Source organism: Perognathus longimembris, chromosome 15 (assembly GCF_023159225.1).
Source record: "Perognathus longimembris pacificus isolate PPM17 chromosome 15, ASM2315922v1, whole genome shotgun sequence".
In the NCBI taxonomy this organism is placed as follows: Eukaryota; Metazoa; Chordata; class Mammalia; order Rodentia; family Heteromyidae; genus Perognathus; species Perognathus longimembris.
Genome location: NC_063175.1, coordinates 9,443,551 through 9,466,001, shown reverse-complemented (window position 1 = coordinate 9,466,001; position 22,451 = coordinate 9,443,551). Strand labels below are relative to the sequence as shown.

The 22,451-nt window shown below is 38.6% G+C and overlaps 1 protein-coding gene across 3 annotated transcripts in view; it reads right to left on the bottom strand.

The window, feature by feature from the left end:
• The window catches only part of Ptpn2 (protein tyrosine phosphatase non-receptor type 2), a 97,818-nt gene that overhangs the window by 43,444 nt on the left and 31,923 nt on the right, over positions 1-22,451 (bottom strand). For 2 of the 3 annotated variants that reach the window (XM_048363039.1, XM_048363040.1), the window contains exons 3-4: positions 9,127-9,227; positions 3,054-3,152 (exon numbers count right to left, since the gene is read on the bottom strand). In XM_048363039.1, the coding sequence (XP_048218996.1) occupies positions 3,054-3,152; positions 9,127-9,227 (200 nt within the window). Of the gene's footprint in view, positions 1-3,053; positions 3,153-9,126; positions 9,228-17,955; positions 18,048-22,451 lie in introns of all 3 variants that reach the window. The other variant, XM_048363041.1, reaches the window with a different exon arrangement.

Genomic DNA, 22,451 nt, shown 5'->3' with positions numbered 1-22,451 from the left:
AGGATTGGGAATCTGTTTTCTGTGTATAGGGTATGATAAATAAAATATTCTTCATCCCTTCATTCCTGATATCTTTGAAAATCATGATTCATGATAAGAAAGTAGCAAGCCGGGTGCTGGTGGCCGTGCCTATTCAGGAGGCTGAGATCTGAGGATCATGATTCAAAGCCAGCCCAGGCAGGTAAGTCCATTAGACTCTTATCTTCAATTAACCACCAGAATTCTGGAAGTGGCACTGTGGCTTTAGTGGTAGAGTACACTAGCCTTGTGCTGAAAAGCTCAGGGACAGTACCCAGGCCCAGAATTCAAGCCCCAGGATTGGCAAAAAAAAAAAAAAAAAAGAAAAAAAAGAAAAAAGAAAGTAGCAGATATTAGTTAGAATGAGTTTTACCTCTAAAGTTATAATCTGAATTGGAAATAATCAGTATTCTTCAGGCATGTATACAAGTTTTCCACTAGCCATGTCCACTGAAAACTCCTTAAAAACAATATGTAAACTATAATGTATTTGTTTTTGTAGTCCTCCTGAAATACCACTGTATTTCAAAGAAATGGCTGTTCTGGGTCTGGGGTAGCAAGACATGAAGATGAGCCCATCACTGGTAGTAATTCTAATTCCAGAGAACAGGAGAGTTATTGAAGACTTAGTTCTATGCTTAAAAGATCCTAGATTAGGGGGAAAGGAGTTGAAATCAATCATACACATTAAAATGTGTAACTCATCCTCTCTGTAACTCACCATTAAAAGCAAAAACAAAAAAACCCAAACCTAACTGAAGATACTAGGGAATAAGCTCTGTTTTGGAACTGCTTTTCTTCTTTTTTTTTTTTTTAAGTTTTTATTATAAAACTGATGTACAGAGAGGATACAGTTTCACACGTTAGGCATTGGATACATTTCTTGTACTGTTTGTTACCTTGTCCCTCATACCCCCCTCCCCCCTCCCCCTGTCCCCCCCTGAAGTGTTCAGTTCACTTACACCAAACAGTTTTGCAAGTATTGCTTTTGTTGTTGTTTCTCATATTTTACCCTTTGTCTCTCAATTTTGGTATTCCCTTTGAATTTCCTAATTCTATTACCAGTACACACTGTTTCCCATACACTCAGATAAGATTACAGAGATAGTGTAGATACAATCACAAGAAGGTGATACACGAACATCCTCAATAGTAGAAACTACAGATACACATGGGATGTTGAAAGTAGTTACAACTCTGATATAACAATCATTTTCATAAAATGGAGTTCATTTCACTTAGCATCATCTTATGGGATCATAAGGGTATAGCTATTGGGCTCTTGTGATCCTCTGTTGTGACTTGCCTAAACCTGTGCTAATTAGTCCCAATGAGGGAGACCATAGAGTCCATGTTTCTTTGGGTCTGGCTCACTTCACTTAGTATAATTTTTTCCAAGTCCTTCCATTTCCTTACAAATGGGGCAATGTCATTCTTTCTGATAGAGGCATAAAATTCCATTGTGTATATGTACCACATTTTCCTGATCCATTCGTCTACGGAGGGGCATCTGGGTTGGTTCCAGATTCTCGCTATGACAAATTGCGCTGCAATGAACATTGTTGTGCTGGTGGCTTTACTTTGATTTTGTTTGTAGTTTTTTGGATAAATACCCAAAAGTGGGGTTGCTGGGTCATAGGGGAGTTCTACATTTAGCCTTCTGAGGAATCTCCACACTGCTCGCCAGAGTGGCTGAACCAGTTTACATTCCCACCAACAAAGAAGTAGGGTTCCCTTTTGGCCACATCCCCTCCAACAACTGTTATTGTTAGTTTTCTTGATATATGACATTCTTACTGGGGTGAGATGGAATCTCAATGTTGTTTTGATTTGCATTTTGGAACTGCTTTTCTTATAGTATGTAAAAGTAGTTAACCAGAAAATCTGTTTCTATAGAAGTATTACAACAAAACTAGAAAAAGAAACACAGTATTAAAATATTACCATTTGTAAACCTTAATGAATTAAAGAGGTGAGCACTTCATGCTTTAAAAAAATCCAAATGTCACTATGGTTGGGCACCAGTGGCTCATGCCTGTAATCAGGGGGCTGAGATCTGAGGATCACAGAATTCAAAGGTAGTCCAGGTAGGAAAGTCATTGAGACTCTTATCTCCAATAAACTACTCAGAAAAAGCTGGAAGTAGGGCTGTGGCTCAAGTGGTAAAATGTTAGCCTTCACCACAGAAAGGCTCAGGGATAGAACCCAGGCCCTAAGTTCAAGTCCCAGGACCAGCAAAAACAAAACCACTATGGCCTATTGATGAACAAAACTCTTATCAATAAAGGGCTATATCCCTAAATAATTAAATTTTAACATTTAGATCCATCACCTAAGTATGATTTCTAGATTCTAGTGGTAGTCTTAGTCTACTAATAAAGTAATGTATTTCAAAGATAGATGGATAAAACTTACAATCATCTAGTTCATAATGCAATTCAAACTGACAATGTGTCACCACTACTGAATTTTTATGTAAGTTTGAAGACCATGAAAATAAACTATATTATCATTCTGCTGACACTACTAGAAATTTTGGCATGTCATTGCTACTTCAGATTAGAAACAGACTGGAAAACTGCAACAACACTGAAAACCACCAACTACAAATTTAGGTGAAAAAAAGTAAGAATCAAGAATCTGAAGAAGTAGAATAGTTACAAGATTGTAAAACTGGAGGAAACCTTAGTGAAATATTTTTTAATTTGCTTATTTGAGAAAAAAGTAATCTAAACCTACAACAGTCTTAAAAGTTATATCAGCTCCTCAGGAGGCTGGGGTTTGAGAATTGCAGTTCAAAACCAGCCCTGGTAGGAAAGGCCTTGAGACTTATCTCCAATTAACCAAACTGGAAGTGGTGATGTGGCTCAAAGTGGTGAGCTGGTAGAGTGGTAGCTAGTCTTGCACAAAAGAGCTCAGGGACAGCACTCAGGCCCTGAGTTCAAGCCTAACGACCAACAAAACAAATAAACAAAAAATCAAAGCTAATCATCATCACATAAATAACTAAGCAGCAAATATTAAATGTTACTCACAGACTCTTTCTCCACAATTCGGTTCAGCATGACAACCGCTTTGGTCTTCTGCTGCCAAACCATGAGCCAGAAGTGACAACATGTGTTAGGAAGTGGACCCTGTGAGAAGTAGAAAGAAAAAAGCAGATGAGAGAAAAGAGCTGGAAAGGAACATGGCTTGGGGCAAAGCTTTTTCAAGGATGTTCTTGGTATGCACTACTATAGCCAAAAAATTGGGTCATAGTAAGACAATCTAGACTTGAATTCCACTGAACTCAAAATACATATGGTAAACTATCAAAATTATAAACATTTTTTAGTTAGGTAAGAAAGGAATTATTTAGGATACTGGGTGTAACTAGGCCCTTACCACCTCACCTTTGCTGACACTACCGAACACATATAAGCAAAGCAGAGTCAAAGTAATCTATGGGAGCATCTGGTTGGCCATGTAGTATTGATGCAAAGGATATGGAGGCTAATCTCTTTCAGTTTCTATAGCAGAAAGGCAGGCCCCCATCTCACATAGACCACAGAATATTCAGGGGAAAAGAGGAAGTTTGTGGCATCATTGGTTACTCTGCTAACACAAAAAGACTTATAAACACAATATGTGGAGTCCCAACAGTTGAGTTTTTGGCTGAGTTAAAAGCAGACAATAAACCAGGAACGAGTGGCTCATGTCACCAGTCCTAGTAACTCAGGAGGCTGAGACCTGAGGATCAAGGTTTGAAGCCAGTCTGAGCAACACACACACACACACACACACACACACACACACACACACACACACACACACACACACACCAGACAACAGTCCATATTATGCTTTCATGTTTTGCTTAAGGATAGCATCATTGAACTACACCTTCAGGGAAACTAATTTTGAATAAGGGGAGGCTGAAATGAATGAGGCTTTACTATACTCAAAGAAAACAAATATTTACTCAACTCACAAGTTACTGTTGCCAAGTGATGAGCATTAGAGGGGGGCAGAGTCAAGACGCTGTGGGCCAGGGCTACCCAGAGTTACACGTCCATATGTAACAGGGAGGGACAAGAGTTAATTTCTCAACTCTTAAACTCACTAGAAAATGTTACCCATTTTTAAAAATTCACAAATTGGACATTTTATAGATGAAGGCTTTTATCAGTCATAGTAATCAAGAAGTTGATTAAGAAGCTAGTTAATAACATTCAGAGGAGATTATTAAAACAACAAACAACTGCTGTGTATAGTAGCACAAGCCTATAACCCTAGCTGCCTGGAAAGCAGAGATGGGGGAATCTTGGTTCCAGACCAGCAGAAGTATGTGTTCTCAGACTCCATCCCAATCAATGGTGCATGCTTGTCAGCCCAGTGACATGGGAATGCATAAAGGGGAAGATTACAATCCAGACTCATGGTGGCTGCCCTAAAAATAACTAATGCAAAAATGAGTTTGTAAGAATGGCTCAACTGGTATAGCAGTTGCCTAGCAAGGACAAGGCCCTGAGTTCAAACCACAGTATGCCCCTCCCCGAAAAAGGGCAACAAAGAACAAGCAGAATAGTAGAGGTAATAAACATTCAATGCCTATAATTTTTTTTCAATCATTTGAACTACTTTCTGAGTATGTATTATATTCCAAGAAACATGCTAGGGCAAAAAGGCAAGGCAGGCTGGGAATGTGGCTTAGTGGTAGAGTGCTTGCCTAGCATGCACGAAGCCCTGGGTTCGATTCCTCAGCACCACCTTAACAGAAAAAGCCAGAAGTGGTGCCATGGCTCCAATGCTAGTGCTAGCCTTGAGCAAAAGAAGCTCAGGGACAGTGCCCAGGCCCTGAGTACAAGCTCTAGGACTGGCAAAAAAGAAAAAAAATCAATAAAAAGACAAGGGAACATGAAAGTTTAGGCCCATGTGGGAAATGATGGACAGATCAGTAAGTTGGAATTTGGAGGACATAGTAGGAAGCTACACCTGTAGAAAAGGTGACAAGTTGGAAAGGACTCCATGATGATTAGGACATTATTAATCTAGATTAGTGAAACAGGAGGAAAACTGGCTTGGTTTAAAAAAAATCAGATCTAAAAAAAATTTAGATCTAGAATGAACAGATTTTGAGATCAAGGTTAATGTATCCAGTAAAGACCTAGAAAATAAAATTCACAAGAGAAAGAAATGGTAGACAGGCTTCTGAGTCCTCATTCTATAAATGAGTGGACTCTGTCTACTAGGACACCTGAAAACAGTCCAACAGCAACAAAAGAGTACTAGCCAGTCATTTTCCTTATAATAATGGGATCTTAGCTGCTTTATAAAAAGATCATCATTATCACCAGTTAATAAAAAACTAGTAACAAATGTCACAACAAATACTAGATGGAACACCATACTCTGTCTGTCTCTGTGTGTTTATCTATGGCTTTTTATTCTGTTTCATTTTGACACTGCCAGGGTTTAAACTTAAGGCCTGAGTTTAGCTTGCTTGTTTGGCTAGCTCTACAACTTGAGTCACACTTCCAGTCTTGCTTTTTGCTGGTTATTTTGGAGATGGAGTTCTTTAGACTCAACTGCCTGGGCTGGTCTCAAACTAAAATCTTCTAGATCTTAGCCTGTTAGAGTAGCTCATTATAGACATAAGCAACTACTGCCTAGCTATATACTATGACAATTTCTGAAAACACCCTTATACAGACTATAGATATGATAGATATAAGTGCTGGAGGAATTAAATCACTTGTCCAAAGTCATGGCAATTATAAAGTAGAAACCATGGAATCTATATTTGCTTCAAAATTTGGCTGCATCTTAACTTGGCATTATAACCTTAATAAAGGTACTTAATGTCTCTTGGTCTTTTTAGACTCTTCTATAAAATAAGAATAGAATTTAGTACAAAGAATTGGCCTCTGGACAGCTCCCCTTTATTATATAGAACATGTGAGATGGGAGAAAATGTTACAAAATTGTTACTAAATTTACATCCTACTTCAGTGTACTGTCATATGGCAGTTTTTTAAAAAATTAAAATCCCTATTATTTAAACAATACCTATCAGGTAGGTGACAGATGTGCTGGCACTAGGATTTGAGCAGATACTATGTGACCAGATTCTAACCCAGTTTAGGTCACAGAAGTTGAAAACCATGGTTTCAAGAATTAATGTGTACAGGGGGAGAGAGCCAAGTTAGAATCTTGAGAAAGGCATATTTTTAAAGACTTAAGAAAAATCACCAATAAATGATACTGGCAAAAAGTGGTAGAAGAAAAGGTTACCATACAGTGTGCGCATAATCATTTGTTATCATTTGGATACAAAGTATCCCCCAAAGGCTCATATATTAAAAGCTTGGTTGCTAGGTTGCCAACTCATGATGGGCTTTTGAGAAATGATTGGATTCTGAGGGCTCTGATGTAATTTGTGGATTAATCCTTGATGGACCCTTAAAGTGAATTATTATGCATTATTAAATATGCATTATTGGGAGATGAGGACTAGCTAGTGGAAGCTGACCTCTAGTAAGATTAACAGGGATGGGAACCTCTGAAACTGTGAGCCAAAATAAAACTTTTCCCTTTTTAAAGCATTTCTTGTATTTGTCAAAGCAGACTAAAAGTCTAACAGACTATTTCTTTATGTTAAAAAGTTGTTTCAAGTAAAAAGTAAAAATTTTAGCTTTAAATACTAGTTTGTTTCTTTAAAAAAAAAGACAAAAAAAAGGAAAAAGGCCCCAAATAGTGAACACATAGAAGGAAAACTTCTATTATCGAATAAAGACTAGAATCAGCAAAATAAAGTTCCTACTCCCAATCTATATGACCACCATTAAGACAATTGTATAATTCGTTCATTTAACCCATTTCAGTCTATGCCATATAAATAAGGCTGTAGAAACATGTGCACATATTTTTATGTCACTGGTATACCTCCCACAGACTCTCTCAATTAGGGTATGTGAAGCACTGAAAAGGATACACTTAATTTTTTATTCCATCTTATTTTTTATGGGTTTTGTAACTTTACAGCATGAAGGCATTGCACTAGGCCAAAGTTAAAGCAGACCCCCAATTATATATTGTAGATGCTGTGAGGTTTTTTAACTTGTGACAGGGAAAGAAAGGATATTTTCCTCCTGCCAAGAAAATTCAAATTTAAGTAATTTCAGTTGAGCCACAAGCACAACCCATGAATCTGCAGCTGACCTTCCCTAGCAGTCCACTCTCTACCAGAATTGGCATATATATTCGTGTGCTGGTCATACTGCAAATGAAATGCCTCTCCAATATTTTGGATGCTCAGTTATATCATTGCAATAACTTTTTTCTTAAACTATCTTTGTTAATTTGGTTTTATCTTTTTTTTTTTTTTTTGGCCAGTCCTGGGCCTTGGACTCAGGGCCTGAGCACTGTCCCTGGCTTCTTCCCGCTCAAGGCTAGCACTCTGCCACTTGAGCCACAGCGCCCCTTCTGGCCATTTTCTGTATATGTGGTGCTGGGGAATCGAACCTAGGGCCTCGTGTATCCGAGGCAGGCACTCTTGCCGCTAGGCTATATCCCCAGCCCCTGGTTTTATCTTAATCATCCAAAATCCCTTGGAGAGCAGTAAGGGTATTCTTGCTGTTTCTCAATACTGAAAAAATCCTCAGTCAATAGGTGGCAGCTTTTCAACTTTATTTGCATACGTAAAAACAACAAAGTGTGAAGATTCTGGACAGTAGACCTATCCAAAGACACAACCTGCAGAAGAGGGCTGTGAAAGAAGGGGGTGTAGTAGGGACTCAGAAACTCCAGCATAGAGGGTAGGAGGTCTCAGTAGTGACACAGTGACTAGGACAGACTCATTTTTTAAGTCTTTGCTGTTGTAATAGGTGAAAGATTACAGATTTAGACTTACATTCCCAATTACCCCCAAAAGAGGCATCTTTTATGTGTATTTGTCTAATTTTTTTTTGGTAACTGAAATGTGAATTGACATTCTTTCCCCCAAATAGTTTTTTTTTCTCTTTTGTTTACTGGAGCTTTTTAAAGTGAAACAATTAATTTCAGCTTTCTAGAGAACAGAAATAATCTAATAGCTTACAATTAATTTAAAAAAATTACACTGGGTGCTGGTGGCTCGCGCCTCTAATCGTAGTTACTCAGGCTGAGAGCTGAGGATTGTGGTTTGAAGCCCAGGCATGAAAGTCCATGAAACTCTCCAATTAAGCACCCCAATTATGCACCCCAAAAGCTGGAAGTAGAGCTATGGCTCAAGTGGTAGAGCACTCTAGCCTTGAGCAAAAAACCCAGAGACAGCTCCCAGGCTCTGAGTTCAAGCCTCAGACTGACACAGTAAAAGAGTTTGTTTGTTTACTTACTTGCTATATCAAGCAGTTTCAAATAAGGTTATTTCTAATCCATGCTAGGTTTAATAAATAATCTCAAATATTGTAGCTTTAAAAAATTATTTAGTGGGGTGCTGGTGACTTGTGTCTTTAATCATAGCTACTCAGGAGGCTGAGATCTGAGGATCACGATTCAAAGCCGGACAGGGCTGGAAAACCAGTGAGACTCCAATTAACCACCAGAAAACTGGAAGTGGTTCTGTGGCTTAAGTGGTAGAATGCTAGCCTTAAGCTGAAGAGCTCAGGGACAGTGCCCATGCCCAGAGTTCAAGCCCCAGGACGGACCAAAATAAATATATAAAAAAAATAAATCAACTGGAAGCTACTAATAAAAGAAGTTTAAAAGATGCTTTGTGGGCTGGGGATATAGCCTAGAGGCAAGAGTGCCTCCCTCGGATACACGAGGCCCTAGGTTCGATTCCCCAGCACCACATATACAGAAAACGCCCAGAAGCGGCGCTGTGGCTCAAGTGGCAGAGTGCTAGCCTTGAGCGGGAAGAAGCCAGGGACAGTGCTCAGGCCCTGAGTCCAAGGCCCAGGACTGGCCAAATAAATAAATAAATAAATAAAAGATGCTTTGTGGCAGACAAAAAGCAAGGAAGCTTATCATCCTAGATAACTGACCCAGTCATTTCATAGGAGTTTCTTTCAGAGAACACATTAACATAAAAAAACTATACTTTTATTTTACATATTATATGCATCTGCACAGTATCACACTACTTGCCTGTGTTAAGATGTAACTCCTTCGTGCCTCTTCTATGTCAATTAAGCTGGCATTAATATAATCATTTTCAGTATTTTGCAGTTTAACACGACTATGATCATCTGAAAACAAGAATGGTAAACTATGATCATCATTGCAAATGTCATTTTCTCTTAATATATGTTTTAATATATTTTTACATGAGAGTTGAAATAAAACAAAGGAAAAATAAATTAGCACCACATGAAAGTTAAAGATAAATCCTAAATTATTTCTTATTTTTGTAAAGAAGTCAAAATATAGCCTTGTTACTGTGGTGTTAGAAGAGAAATGCTCACATTGATAGAATATTAGCTATGTAACTTAAAAAACTGACCAGAGGGAAATGCAGTAGTATAAAGCCTTCCTAGAATTAAGGATCATTTGGGAGACTGCTGGGGGGAAGGGAGGAATCAATCTGATTAATGTATGGTATACTAAATAATATGTGAAATAATGCCATGGTGAAGTCCCTTTGAAAAATTAACATGCACTTTCACAAAAATGAATGTTAGGAAAGTGAAACATGTCTGGTCTGAGGTGTAGGCACTAGTGCGAGAGAGGGAGGTGAACAGAGAAGGTAAAAGAGGGTGAATGTAGTCAAAATACCATCAAAATACTTTATATACATGTGTAAAAATAGAACAATAAAGCTTGAGATTGTTTTGGGAAGGGGAAAGGGTGGATGACAGTAATGGATCAAGGGCTTGAGTCTGATCAAGGTACTCTGTATAATGATGAACTTCACCTATTACAAAGAAAAATCTCAAAATTTAGAATTCATGCTAATTTAAATATTAGAAAACTTGACCTTGTATCCTTTATATGAGAAAGAGAAACATAGGAGAAAAAGCACTCAACCTCAAGATTAATATTAACTTGGAATCTTAAATATACAAGTATCAAGTATAAAACTGAGAAACTGAAAATAAATGATGTTTGATGTTTAATTCTGGAGAATATATCCTATTATGATGTTCCCCTCAAAAAAATCTATAGTGTATCTATCCACCCTACTTTTAAACAAAAAAATAATGTCCATACTATCTCTATATGAAAGGAAACGTTAAATGACTTTCATTTCACACATCAATTTATCTGAGATGTTTCTGCTGGACTAAACCCAAGACCTCTGTAAATATTACATGTCATTTGCCAACAGGAAAAACTAAGATCTTGTTATAGTAAATCACATACTAGTGTTCTGGGAAAGATGATGTCAGCAAGCACTCTTTTCAACAGATACTTTTTTTTAACAGCTTAATCACTCCATAACTGTTATTATACAAGATAGTGAAAAGACTGGCTATCTAATTAACGAAATAAAGACCATACATCTTCTAGATGGCATACCTTTTTCTTTTAAGAAAACTACAGGACCCTTAATTCAAGTTCACTAAATATCACACTAAATGAATGTATTTCCTCATGTTGCAATCACAGAACACAAACCCAAAAACAAGACTACTCACATACACTGCACAACTGAAAACAGACTTTGGCTAATATACAAATCGGAAGGTTTGTCTCATGGTACACTGAGAATAAGGTGCCTTTTCAGGACACAGCAGCTAGGAGATTTGCCTGTAGACCTCTAGCAATTTAGTTTCAGCAGTATTTGGATACTCTGCCCTCTGAACTTTGAGCTCATTGTTACTTTCCTTCAGTTTTTAACGTCTACTCGGTATTAGCCCAACACTGTATAGTGTAGCAATCATATACTGTGACTGTAAGCATAAATCCATTCCTTGAAACCAGTGGAGTGTGAGAAGCTATCTGAAAGCCACCTAAGGTTCTGCAGGCCACAGCTCGAGACAGGGTCTGGCTTCCTATGGAACCCAAACAACAACAAAAATAGTATACTGAATCCTCTCAAGAGAAAAAGGTATTTTTATTTTCTTAGCTGATAATTTAAAAATATAACTCTTGGAAAATCCTATAGTTGTTTAGAACATCTACAAATAGTGACCAAGTCTGTATTTTTATTTCCTCAGACAAATTCAGAAACACATATCTACATCACAGTTAGTTCTATTAAGATTATATGACTTTTTTTATTTAGAAAAGTGTTTCTGGTGTTACCTTAAAATAAATCTAAAAAGATCTTGAATATGCACATTTTACAAAGCAAAACTACAAAGCCAAACTAATAACTGACTTTGTAATTTTTAACATTCAACAAAGATAAAAGATAGCCTCGGGGCTGGGGATATGGCCTAGTGGCAAGAGTGCTTGCCTCATATACATGAGGCCTTAGGTTCGATTCCCCAGCACCACATATACAGAAAATGGCCAGAAGTGGCGCTGTGGCACTGTGGCTCAAGTGGCAGAGTGCTAGCCTTGAGCAAGAAGAAGCCAGGGACAGTGCTCAGGCCCTGAGTTCAAGCCCCAGGACTGGCCAAAAAAAAAAGCCTCTATGCCAACTAAGAAATCAGTTTAAAGAGCTGATGATCAGTGTAAGAGCTGATGCAGGAGATACTGGGAGTCCAGTATCTTCTTTTCTTGCCTAGGGATTATAAACCACATTTTGTTTCAGAAAAAAGCAGGAAGTCACACAGTTCTAAAGGTTCCAGAGCCCAGGAACCTTCAAATAAGATAATCAAAATGACAAGGTCTCTTAACCTCCCAATGCTCATAGTCCTTGATCATCATTCTCAGTCCATGGCATCTCTCTCTTGTCTTTCATTTAAAGGATCCAGTAAAGGAAAAATGAAGATGGCAACAATTACTGCATGAAATACTATACAAGCAAACTACACTTCACAGGATGTTTCTTAAACATTAGTAGCCATACTACCAAGAACATATACTTTGTTTCTATAGTTCATTATTTGCTCTTAATTCTTCTCACCAAGTGAATAAGGAAACTCAGTATCTACTAGAGTTATAGCTCAAAACTACAATAAGCCAACTTCTGATAAAAAGTCCCTTCACCTCCCACCCTTAAACAATGTGTTTCCTGAAAAAGTTTCATCTACTGAGAAATGGCTGGCTCTAGCTGTGGCCAGGGTTGACGACACAGAAGATTCCTCTTTCAACACTGTCACAGTAAGTTAAACAACAAAACCCTACCAAAACCAATAACATAGGTTTCATCTCATTTATCAATATTGAAAAGGAAATCTCCTGTGGGTGAGATTTCTATGTCAAATAGGAACAAGGACTCAAGTTCATCCCTGCAGAGATGAATAATGAATTTATACACTGGGCAAGAAGAAAACCAATTCTGCTAATACCACATTAACAAGAGACTTTTCCACTGAAATTTGAGTAACAGATATGTCCATATTTAGGTATTATTTCCCAAGAATTCAACACATCTTTATAGATAAAGTGACCCGATCCAATTCCCAAAGTAAATTGTTGACGAACAAATACTATGAACAGTAAGTCAAATGTAAAGCCAAAGCTAAATCCAAGTACTCATAAACACTACTATATTAATGAAAAAGAAATGTATTGGCAGACATACAAATACTAATGTTTTAATTGTTTTCTTTATAAAAAATTACTTAGTGAATGCTTTCTCAATCACACAACCAACTAAAACTACTGAATAGCACTATGCATAATGTGTGTGACATAGATACTGCATGATGTATCTTGCCAAGTTGCACCTCTTAACTGTTATCTAAGATAAAACTAAGAAGCACAAATGTGTAAGAAACTACACATTTCACACATATTATTTTTGGTGTTTTAGCCATCTTTCCCATATACCATATTCTTCCTGCCTGTGCATTTCCATTCCATTTCTCATACAAATTTCCATCTCATCCTCTATACTATTCCATCCCATCCCTTATACAAATCCCACTTCCTTAAAGATCCAGCCTTGATTTAACTCCTATAAACAGCATGCCTGATGGAATCTCCTGTGGTCTGCTCTTTGTTTTTTTCTTTTGTTTGAGACAAACTCTATATAATACCACAGGGTTGGTCCTGAATTTGAGATCCTCTTACCTCAGCCTCCCAAGCATATATCACCATGCCCATCTTTATTTTAAACAAAAGACGCATGTCTCTAGTCACACAGAGGGGCTCACACTCAATCCTAGTTACTTGGGAAGCTTAAAAAATTGGAAGGACTGCAGTTTGAAGTTAGCCAAGGCAGAAAAGTATTGAAACCTAATTTCAACACACAGTTAGGCACAGTGCAAGCATGGTGAAGCAGGACTAGCAACCAGAAGTACATGGGAAGTTGAAATTGGGAGAATCATGGTTCCAGACTAGCCCAGGCAGAAAAGTTATATCTCAATGGAAGAAGTGTGGTCTGGTAGTACATGCCTGTTATCCCAGCTATGTGGGAAGCAAAAATAGAAGATTATAGTCTAAGCTGGCCAGAGCAAGTGAGAGAACACTGAAAAGCAATGAAAACAAAAGGGATGGGATATGACTAAGAGTGCCTCCTGGCAAGTCCAAAGCCCTGACTCAATCACTAGTACTAAAAAAGCAACAGCAGCAGAAGCAACAAGACCACACATGTTTCATTTGTGTTTGAGCACTGGTGTCTCCTTTCTTTTTTTTTTTTGCCAGTCCTGGGGCCTGATCTCAGGGCCTGAGCACTGTCCCTGGCTTCTTTTTGCTCAAGGTTAGTACTCTACCACTTGAGCCACAGCACCACTTGCAGCCTTTTCTGTTTATGTGGTACTGAGGAATTGAACCCAGGGCTTCATGCATGCTAAGCATGCACTCTACTGGCTAAGCCATATTCCCAGCCCATCTCATTCTTTTTAAATTGTTCTTATAAAGGTGATGCACAGAGGGGTTACAGTTATACAAATCAGGTAAAGAGTATACATTTTGGGAGGATAATGTCACCCTTTCCTTCGCTCTCTCCCAGTTTTTCCTCCCATCCCTACCCACAAGTTACACCTATCATTTTTCAACAGTGTCTAGTGAGTACTACTGTTGCCTTTGCTCACTCTTTTCCCCTCAATTTCTGTGCTCCTTGCTTACCCCCCAAACAAGACAAAAAGAAAACAAATAGCAACAATGCAGAAAAACTCATTTCCATTTCCTGGAGTTCATTTCAATAAATATTATTTCATATAATCAGATGCACATATGTATTGTGCCTTTGTGTTCCTCCCTTAAGAATAATCTTCTTTGGCATTACTGTGTGTGAATGCCTATAGTCATTGCTATCTCTTTTACATAGCCAAATACTTGCAGAAATGTTCTGTATTGGGCAATCTGTTGCAAAACAATAAACAGGACATGAGCAAAATGGGGTAGGGGGAGAAAAAGGTGGAATGGCTAGATTGGACAAATCTTTCTTGAGTATTTTCACTATCAGACCCTTTTAAATATTTTTACTGTCAACTACAAAATTCTTTAATAATTCCTATTTTAAGACTTTATAGGAAGGGGGGAGGAGAGAAATGAGGGAGGAGGTAACAAGTAGAACAAGAAATGTACTCACTGCCTTTCATATGAATCCCTCTGTATCACACTTTGACAATAAAGAAAAAGTGGAAAAAATTTTATAGGAATTTCAAATTCTACTTCATGTGTCTGAAATTATCTACATCTTCCCCCTATTTCTAAGTACAACTGAATATGACTATGATCTTCCCATGCCTCAGGACACTGTCCAGTCACCCCCTCCCCCAGTCTGCCCCTCCCTCCAGCACATACTCTTGTTAGTATAATTCTCCACACTTGAGCAGTGCTTCTACTTTGAGGGCAAGCTTTTCAGTCACTCAGCCAGAAGGCAGGAAGCAGCATCTACCCACAGTGACCTTCTTTGGAGAGTAAGCTCTTGGCAGCCAGGGAGGGTCATGTTCACCATAGAATACCCCTCCTAGGAATGCACTTTCCAGAACCCAGATACATGGAAGACATTGGTAAAACTCACAAACCTTATTCTGATTACCCCAGCTTTATAGGCATTCATTTTGTGTGTGCTGTTCTTTTCAATCATATTAGTAACAACCCAAGCAGTGCACCACAAAGATTCTGTGTGCTACCTCTGTGAAATCAGATCTTTGTTCACTTCTGTCCCTATCCCATTAATTTATTCTCTACTACAATGTTATCATTCCAAGAATGTTATTTATATAACCTGGTGCCTATGCTCAAGCCTGTAATTTTAGCTACACAGGAGGCCAAGATCTGAGGATCACAGTTTGAAGCATGCAAACCAGAAATATTCTGAGAAACTCATCTAAAAAAAAAAAAAAAGCCAGAAGGGAGGCGGTGGCTCAAGTGGTAGAGTGCTAGCCTTGGGCAAAAAAGCTCAGGAATAGTGCCCAGGCGGAGTTCAAAACCCAGGACTGGCACACACAAAAAAAGAATGTTATATATAACTAAAATCATATAGCAAGCAAGTTGAATTTTTTCGCTCAGCATTAACTAGTCTGAGAGCAATCTAAGTAGTTGTGTGCATCAACAGTATGGTAATTTTTACTGTGGAGTAGTCTTTCACAGAAAGAATTTGTTATCATTTACACAGAGTAACATTTGAGTCATTTCAATTTGTGGTTTATTACAAATGAAGTTGTTATAAACATTTATGTACACATTTTTGGGCTGGGGATATGGCCTAGTGGCAAGAGTGCTTGCCTCGTATACATGAGGCCCTGGGTTCAATTCCCTAGCACCACATATACAGAAAATGGCCAGAAGTGGCACTGTGGCTCAAGTGGCAGAGTGCTAGCCTTGAGCAAAAAGAAGCCAGGGACAGTGCTCAGGCCCTGAGTCCAAGCCCCAGGACTGGCCAAAAACAAAAAAACAAAAAAAAATTTATGTACACATTTTTGTGAGGAAAAGTTTTTGTTTCTCAAGGATTAAAACCTAAAAGAGTGTAATTGTTAGGTCACTAAGTATATATTTAGTTATTTAAAAAATACCAAACTATTTTCCAAGTAACTATTATCCTGTTCCATTCCAATAACCTTTGTATGAGATCCAGTTCAGCTGTATCCTTAGGGTATTGTGGCTTATTTTAATTGTTCTTGAAATATATAATAATTTCTTACCATCATCATGTTAATTTGTTTGCAACAGTTAATAATTTTTCTCATATACTCATGTGTTTATCTGCCAACTATGTTCATATCATTTATCTGTTTCTGAGTTCTCTCTCCCCACCCCCTCCACCCCACCCCCGCAGGTTGTGGGGTTTGATCTTAGGGCCTGGGCGCTGTCCCTGAGCTCTTTTGCTCAAGGCTAGTGCTCTACCACTGTGAGCCACAGCGTACCACTTCTGGTTTTCTGGTAGTTAATTGGAGATAAGAGTCTCATAGACTTTCCAGGCAAGACTGGCTTTGAACTGTGATCCTCAGATCTCAGCCTCCTGGATAGCTAGGATTACAGGCATGAGTCACCGGCGCCTGGTGGATTATTTCTTTTTACTACTGAGTTGTAAGGGCTCTATATACATTCCAGATATGAGTTCTTTGATATATATAGCATACAAATATTTCCTCTCAGCCTACGCTTACCTTTTTATTCTCTTAACAAGGTTTTTGACAGAACAGAAAGTTTTGTTAGCTGGGGATATGGCCTAGTGGCAAGAGTGCTTGCCTCCTATACATGAAGCCCTGGGTTCAATTCATCAGCACCACATATATAGAAAATGGCCAGAAGTGGCGCTGTGGCTCAAGTGGCAGAGTGCTAGCCTTGAGCAAAAGGAAGCCAGGGACAGTGCTCAGGCCCTGAGTCCAAGGCCCAGGACTGACAAAAAAAAAAAAAAAAAAAAAAAGTTTTGTTATTTTAAAATTAGGTGTTAGGGCAACAGATGTGCATCACTATGCTCAGCTAAAGTTTAATATTTTCATTTATCCAATTTATTGACTTGAAATTTTTATGAATTGTTTTTTCTTTTTCTTTTTTTGCCAGTCCTGGGCCTTGGACTCAGGGCTTGAACACTGTCCCTGGATTCTGTTTGCTCAAGGCTAGCACTCTGCCACTTGAGCTACAGTGCCACTTGTGGCCATTTTCTGTAAATGTGGTGCTGGGGAATCGAACCCAGGGCTTCATGTAGAAGAGGCAAGCACTCTTGCCACTAGGCCATATTCCCAGCCCCTATGAATTGTTTTTGATGTCATTCTAAGAACTCATGTAGCCTTAGATCCCAAATTTTCTCCTGTTCATTTCCTTTGTAAACTTTGTCTTGTACTTATCTTTGTAGAAAGATACTTTAAAATTGTATAAATAGCTTATTGCTCATCAACTTTATACCCACACACAAAATAACCATCCATTTTAATTTGGTATCTGTGTGTGTGCACTGGTCCTAGGGCTTGAATTCAGTGGCCAGCATTGTCCCTGAGTTTTTTGCTAGGCTAGCACTCTCATCACTTGAACCATACTCTACATCTGGCTTTTGGTAGCTAATTGGAGATAAGGGTCTCACAGGCTTTCATGCCTGGGCTGGCTTTGAGATCTTCAGATCTCAGCCTCCCCAGTAGCTAGGATTACAGGAATGAGCCACCAGCACCTGGCTTTCATTTCAACTTTTCAAAGTTGGCAACCTATTTCTCATCTATTTTTCATTTCTTATTAATATAGTTATGGACTTCTATTTTGTTCAGCAGTTTATAAACATTACTTTCTTTTTTATTTTACAGTTTTCCTTAGTTTTTAATTGGGTTTAAGTTATTACATATATTTCAGAGTACAAATTTTAACCTTCACAATGCTGAAAATTATCATTCTACTCTACCTAGCTTACAAAGTCTATGAACTTTCACATTAAAACCATTTCCTCCATTTAAACATTACTTATTTTTATACTCAAAATATCCTGGACTTCGCCAATTAGCTTCAGACATGTCTTCATCATTTTGTTTAGCATGTCCTTACTTTCCAGCACTTTGAGACATTTCAGGTTCTTCTACTTTTTTTGCCCCATTCTTGAAATCAGCCAGTTCTCCAAGGAGTCCTATTTCTTCTTACTGGAGAATGAAATTTGGAAATCAAAAGCTTAAGCATACTCAATGCTAAATAGGGTATGGTGGCTCTTAAGACTGTCAGTAAACAGGAAATATATACAGATGCACACCTACATTCAGTCTAGGCTAAGTGCTGGTGGCTCACATCTGTAATCCTGGAAGACTGAAAATTGAGATCTAAGGATCAGGTTCAAAGCCAGCCCAGGCAAAAAAACCCCAAGAGATTCTTATCTCCAGTTAACCAGCAAAAAGTGGAAAGTGGAGGTGTAGCTTAAGTGGGAGAGCACACTGCCCACCTTGAGTGAAAAAGACTAATAAGCAAGAGTCCAAGACCCAAAGCCAGGCACTGGTAGCTCATAACTGTAATCCTAGCTAATTGGAGGCTGAGATCTGAGGATCGCAGCCTAGTAGGAAAGTCTATAAGACTCTTATCTCCAATTAAGCACTAAAAAGCCAGAAGTGGAACTCTGTCTCAAGTGGTAAGCTGTGGCTAAAGCTGACCATTTTTTCCCTTAAAAAAAAAAATCACTGTTAAATGAACTATGCAAGTTGTGGGCAGGAATAGGAGGGGAAAACTGGAGAAAAGCAAAGAACAGGATGACAATGTTCAAAACAGAAACGTGTGCATTACCTAAATTGTGAAGGGGTAACCCCTCTCTGTACAACACCTTAATAACAACAATAAAATTGTATTGAAAATCATTGTTGGGGGCTGGGAATATAAGTGGCTTAGTGGTAGAGTGCTTGCCTAGCATGCATGAAACCCTGGGTTTGATTCTTCAGCACCACATATACAGAAAAAGCAGGAAGTGGTACTGTGGCTCAAGTGGTTGAATGCTAGCCTTGAGCACAGAGAGGCTCAGGGACAGTGCTCAGGCCCTGAGTTCAAGCCCCAGAATAGGCCAAAAATAATTGCAAAGGTATATAAAAGGTCTATCTTCAAAAGGCCTAAAATGATAATGCTGAAGAACTTTTAACTTTTTCCTAAATATTGTACAGGAGTGAAAACAAACTTGTAGTGTACAAAGGTTATATTGGATATTATTTTAAAAAGGAATAGAATGGAAGTTTAAAATACATTATAGAAATAGAAATAATAATTAGTTACCAACTAGATGTGGGATGGGGATAAGTCTGTTACCAGTCTCAGCATATACATAAATGTGGCGCCACTTGAAGCAGAAGGAGGTTCAGGTTCAGTAGGTTGTATTGGGCGAACGCTAACACAATGCTCAGAAATACTGAATCTAGGTATATACAAGATATCAAACAAGATATGGATGACTGGTATAAATCTGTAGTTAAAACCTACACTATAGATGAGATTTGAGATCATAAGCATACAGATGGTAACTAAACCCCTAAGATAATGAGATCATTAATAGAAGTATTAATGTGAGGAAAGAAAGATCCTTGAAGAGATAAAGGCAAACTGAAAATAGAGAAACCCTTTTTTTTCAAAAATGGTGTTAAGGAAGGAAGACATACATGGTCAATGTCCACAAATTTTAGAGAAGTAAGAAAGGAAACCAGTAGCAACTCTCTGGTTGCATCTGACAACTAGAAAGGTGTAATACTTAAGATGTTTCAGCGGTGTGACTGGGTAGAAGAAGCATGGGATAAAGTGAGGACTGCTTGTAAGGATGAGAGAAATAGTAAGGTTTATTCTTCTAAGACAAAGTATGTACACATACATACATGTGTCTATGTAAGTAATAAAGTAGGGGTGAAGACAGATGGAAGGGTGAGTTACAAGAGACTAGAGCACATTTATGCAATGAAGAGGGTAAGTAGAAAGAGGCTAAAGTCACAAAGAACAGTAGTGTTGACAAGATCCATGTGGAGGAAGGAAGGACTGAAGTATGAAGGACTAGCTTAGGACAAGAACGAGTAGGATCTACTCCTAGGAACTCAGAAAAGGATTAGTACAAATAAAATTGTTTTTAGATGGTAGAGCATAAGTTGTCAGTAATTGAATGGCAGTAGGAATAAGGATGGCAAGTAAGGGGCAGTGAAATAAACTAAGCCAGTTGACATGGAAGCCATTCAAGATACATACTCATTAACCCAGGGTTAGAGAACTCAAAATACTGATTATTCTAAGGTTACAATTTCCCAGGTTGAGAAATTAAAGGTCCAAACAGATTTTTGTAAAATATATGAACAGATCTAAAGCCAAACCAGTATGACTGTGCCCAATCTCATTTAAAATGTATTAACCACGAGATAGTTGTTAGGTAAATACATGGAGTAGAAAGGAATAATACAGTACAATAAATGAAACAAACAAAACAACAAAGAACTAAAGATTTCTGTGAAGGCAAAGAATAAAAGTACTAGGAGTAAAAGTGTAGAATACAGAAAGTCGTCCTCATTCAAGGTAGCATTCTTAAAGACTTCAGGAGTGAAAGCTAGAAATGTTGGCATACTCGTAATTAGCACTTCAGATGCTAAGGCAGGACAAATGCAAACTCAAAGTCAACGTCAACTACAGAGTGAGACCCTGTTTCAAATCATCATCATCATAATAATAAATAAACAAATTTGGATGAGGTGGTGGTAGCTCAAGCCTGTAATCCTACTCAGGAAGTTGAGATCTGAGGATTGTAGTTCAAAGAAAAGTCTGTAAAACTTATCTCCGATTAATCACCAAAAATTTGGAAGTAGAAGTGTGGCTCAAGTTGTAGAGTGGCAGCCTTGAGGAAAACAAAAAAACAAACAACAAAAAACCAGCCAAGTGAAAGTGCAAGGGTCTGACTTCAAGCCTCAGTACTGGAATAAAAATGAATAAATTAGGGAGAGAAGATGACTGAAGATCCAAGTCATGAAAGCTGAGTAAGTCTAGGAACTAAAGCTCGTGTTAGCTGGCACATACCCAGAGACATGAAGTCCCTCAGGATAAAGAAGACACCAGGGAGAATAAGGTGATAGAAAAACTGAGTGACTACAAAGTCAGTACAGGAGAGACAGATACCAGTGCAATGCTGGGACGTATCCAGATAGTATGGAGCCATTTTCATTTGCAGGCTGAAGAACAGTGGTTTGAGACTAAGAAATGCAGTGGAGACACGGGAAGCAAGAATGAACCTCCTCTACTGAGAGACCAAGAGAAGATAGCTGGCTCAGAGGGCATGAAAACCTTCAACCAGGGAAAGCAGAGAGGGTACCCACTAAGGGTTTGCCCTTTGAAGAGTCAAGTTCAAGAGGATGCTGGAAGTGCTGGCAGGAAGAGCAGCAAGGGGACACATACAGTAAATCCTCTGTGAGGAGGGGGAAAAAAAAGCCAATTCCTAATGTTAGGTTCTACAAGGTTAAGTGGGCACTCTTCACTGAGAAGGTATATAAGAAGAGTCTAGCAACAATGAAAACAGGAAGGGACAGAAAGACAGGTAACAAAACTCTGCCCCTTTCCTCCCTCTCCTTTTTTTTCTTTTTTTCTTTTTTTTAAATGTGCTGGTCCTGGGGGCTTGAACTCAGTGCCTGGGCACTGTTCCTGACAAGTTTTTGCTCAAAACTAGTACTCTACCACTTGACCCACAGCTCTACTTCTGGCTTTTCGGTGGTCAATGGGAGATAAGAGTCTCACAGGCTTTTGGGTCCTGGCTGGCTTCAAGCCATGATCCTCAGATCTCAGCTTCCTAAGTAGCTAGGGTTACAGGCAAGAGCCACCAGTGCCAGCTCTTCTTTCCTTTATTCTTTGTCTTGGTGATTGTGCTAGGGGGTGGAACCTAGGGTTTCCCTCATACAAGGCAAGGGCTCTACCACTGTACCATACCTCAGCCATAAGCTCATTTTTAAGAGGTCTCTCTACAGCACTCAAGAGCATGTACTCAACAAGTAGTTAGGTATTTATGTGCAAATAAAGGTTACATGACAAAAGAATTTTGCTTACTTGTATAGTCAAGACAGATTTACATTACAAATATGTGACAATAAGTATCTCCAATAATGTGAGTATGTATGGGAAGGTAACAATGAAGCCTGTTTCTATAACTAATTAATTAAAAAAAAGTGTCCCAATTCCATTCAAAATGTTTCTGCAAGAAAACGGCCAGAAGTGGCGCTGTGGCTCAAGTGGCAGAGTGCTAGTCTTGAGCGGGAAGAAGCCAGGGACAGTGCTCAGGCCCTGAGTCCAAGGCCCAGGACTGGCCAAAAACAAAACAAAACAAAACAAAATGTTTCTGCAAGCTGGGCACTGGTGGCTCACACCTGTACTCCTAGCTACTGAGGAGGCTGAGATCTAAGGATCATGGTTCAAAGTCAGGGCAGGAAAGTCCATGAGACTCTTCTCTCCAGCAGCCAGCAGAAAACAGGAAGTGGCCCTGAGTTCTGCATTTAAGTTAAATTGCTAAAACTAATGAAGAGATTCAAATGTAGTTCAGCATATACAATAACTATAATTATAAA